Source organism: Triticum dicoccoides, unplaced genomic scaffold (assembly GCF_002162155.2).
Source record: "Triticum dicoccoides isolate Atlit2015 ecotype Zavitan unplaced genomic scaffold, WEW_v2.0 scaffold34182, whole genome shotgun sequence".
Classification (NCBI taxonomy): domain Eukaryota; kingdom Viridiplantae; phylum Streptophyta; class Magnoliopsida; order Poales; family Poaceae; genus Triticum; species Triticum dicoccoides.
Genome location: NW_021264729.1, coordinates 1 through 2,593, shown reverse-complemented (window position 1 = coordinate 2,593; position 2,593 = coordinate 1). Strand labels below are relative to the sequence as shown.

The 2,593-nt window shown below is 40.3% G+C and overlaps 1 protein-coding gene across 1 annotated transcript; it reads right to left on the bottom strand.

Moving 5' to 3' along the window:
• Positions 1-3: 3 nt before the first annotated feature.
• On the bottom strand, positions 4-543 carry LOC119345920 (the record flags this gene model as incomplete). The annotated part of the gene is made up of 1 exon (XM_037615740.1): positions 4-543. A coding segment is annotated over exon 1 (450 nt), but the record flags the coding sequence as incomplete, so codon positions are not given.
• Positions 544-2,593: the final 2,050 nt, after the last annotated feature.

Here is a 2,593-nt window from a genome sequence, read left to right as displayed (position 1 = left end):
CGAGAAGTTGTCCGAGCAACAATCTCCGTGACATTTTTTCTTTGTGTCAAATTGCTCAAAGAAGCCCGCGTCGTTGGCGGTTTCGAGCGTCGCCGGGAGCGTCTTGATGTGCTTGGATAGTATGGCGAGGTCGTCGAGGCAGTCGGTGACGCACTTGGAGGGTTTCTTGATGGCCTTGGCGAATGCGGCCGCCTCCGCCGCCTTCTTGGCGACGACTTGGACTGACATTGCGATCACGTCCTTCACTTGAGGCGTCCTGACATCCAGGTTGTTTAGTAGCAGATCGGTGCACTCAAATTTGTACGTAGCAGTCGCGCATGTGGCGTTGATGGCTTCAATGCTGGGCCCAGGCTCTTGGTCCGATCGAACAACTGCAGGGGCGACAGCGATGGCGACGGCGATGACGATGGCAAGCAGAGCCGAGGCGGTGTAAGGCAGCAGAGAAATGGCCATGGTAGTCGATGAATGGATGATCTTTCTCTCCCTCTCTATTGTTATATGATGGATATATTTGGTCAGGTGGGTGGGTGTGTGCGCACTTGCAGCGAGAGAGCAGATTAGCTAGCTGGTGTTCCCCTTCTTATATAGGCATACACATACACCAAATAGATAGATAGATAGATAGATAGCACCGCATGCATGCTTCCTTGCTTTTGGACCCCTATTTTTAGTAGCTCGGCCAATTTCAGCGCAGGCAGTTGAGAAGGAGCTACCTAATTTAGTTGTGGCCACATAACAATCAAAATAATAGTTGTGGCCATGAATCCATCGACTTGTTCTCCCTACCTAATATAGAATTATAGATAGACGACAAGCTTGTTGGCTAGATTATCTTAATTGTTTTTTTCCTCCAACCCTTGCTATGTGGGCATTTCCTATTTGGCGGTTCAGGCGCCCGTTACAGTGCAATTTGCAAACGGGCGCCTACAGCAGTCCAAACAGGGCCGGCCCATTCTATTTTTTCCTTCTTGATTTTCTTGTTCTTCGAAGGTAAAAAAAGAGCGAAGGGTGGAGAATCGAACTCGCAACTCGGTTTATAATTTTTCTCTTTTTATTTCGTTCTTCAGCTCGGTTTATTCAATCAAGAGTGTACAGGTAGATAATTTTTCTCTTTTTATTTCGTTCTTCAGCTCGGTTTATTCTTTTCCCTTTTTCTTATTTTTTTAATTTTATTTATTGCGCGCTTTTTAAAATTTCTGAAGTTTTCCTTTAAATTTGTTAACTTTTTTGAAAATCAATGAACTTTTTTATAAATTGTTGAACTTTTCTTCAAATTCGATGAACTTTTTTGAATTTTGATGAACTTTTTCAAATTTGATGAATTTTTTGAATTTTGTTGAACTTTTTCAAATTCGATGAACTTTTTATGAAATTCAATGAACTTTTTTCAAATTCTATGAACTTTCTTCAAATTCGATGAACTTTTTTCAAATCATGAATTATTTTCAAATTTAATGAACTTTTTTCAAATCTGATGAACTTTTTCAATTTTTGTGAACTTATCCTTTCAGTTCATGAATTATATGGATGCCTTTTCAAATTGATGTATTCTTTATTCAAAAAAATTAAGCGGTGCCCTCCAGCATTGTTATTACGCATCTGCCTTTGTTGCTAATCATAGACAGGAAGTAGCTCGTATGGTTGGTGGTACCTGTACGCGAACTCGACGTTGTGAGTTCGAAACCTGCATATAGACAAAAAAATCGCGTTTTTTTCCGAGCTTTCGCATTCGCCAGGATTCCCGTTTCATGGAATACAGCTCCCTCCATCCGGGTTTCAAGGCCCAAGAGCCACCCAGCCGAGTCTCTTTTTTTTACTAGAGTAACTAGAACATAAAAGCGCACGTTGTTGCGCCCGTTCGTCTTAAGGGAAGAACAAGTGACAGTGAAATTTAGATGGTCTAAAACTAAATACTTGTTCGAATTCCTGGTGCATTCAAAGGTTTAGGTGGCGGATTCCATAAAATCAATGTTTAATGGGGTTTCTGGACAAAATATCGATGCTCCATGTACGTCTATATATCATGACAATTATAGAATAATGAGATTCTAGCACTTTCACATAAAAACCAGTATCACGTAGCATAGAAAGAGAACAAATATTTTACGGTCGTTGTTTCAGGCTACTTGCTCAATATTGACAGTAAATGGTCCATTGGGTGGGTTGGCATGAAGCGCAAAATCCAATCCTCACTTCCATTCAAGAGTTTTGGAAGAAAGTGCACAAGGCAAGATTTAACCCTACTTACCTAAGTGAACACACCTGATTATTAACTAACACCACCTCGAAGTTGAATCATTGTGTTATGATTAATTTACCTAAACAGTGACATGATTTAATCAAAGTAGTAAAAGATAACATGGTAAGGGGCGAATGGTCTTTGCCCCGTATTTCCTATTTGATTAAAGACCCCAAGGTTGGTTTATTCACACATACATTTTCTACTGATATCTCTATAATTCCTATGGCCATCAAAAACAACATCCTATTTTCCAACCTTCTTCATAACTTCTAGCACTGATTGAGGTATACACTTATTAGGGGTGGGCTTGTTTCATGTCTACTCCTAATGAAACAGTTGGTAGTCTCGCTT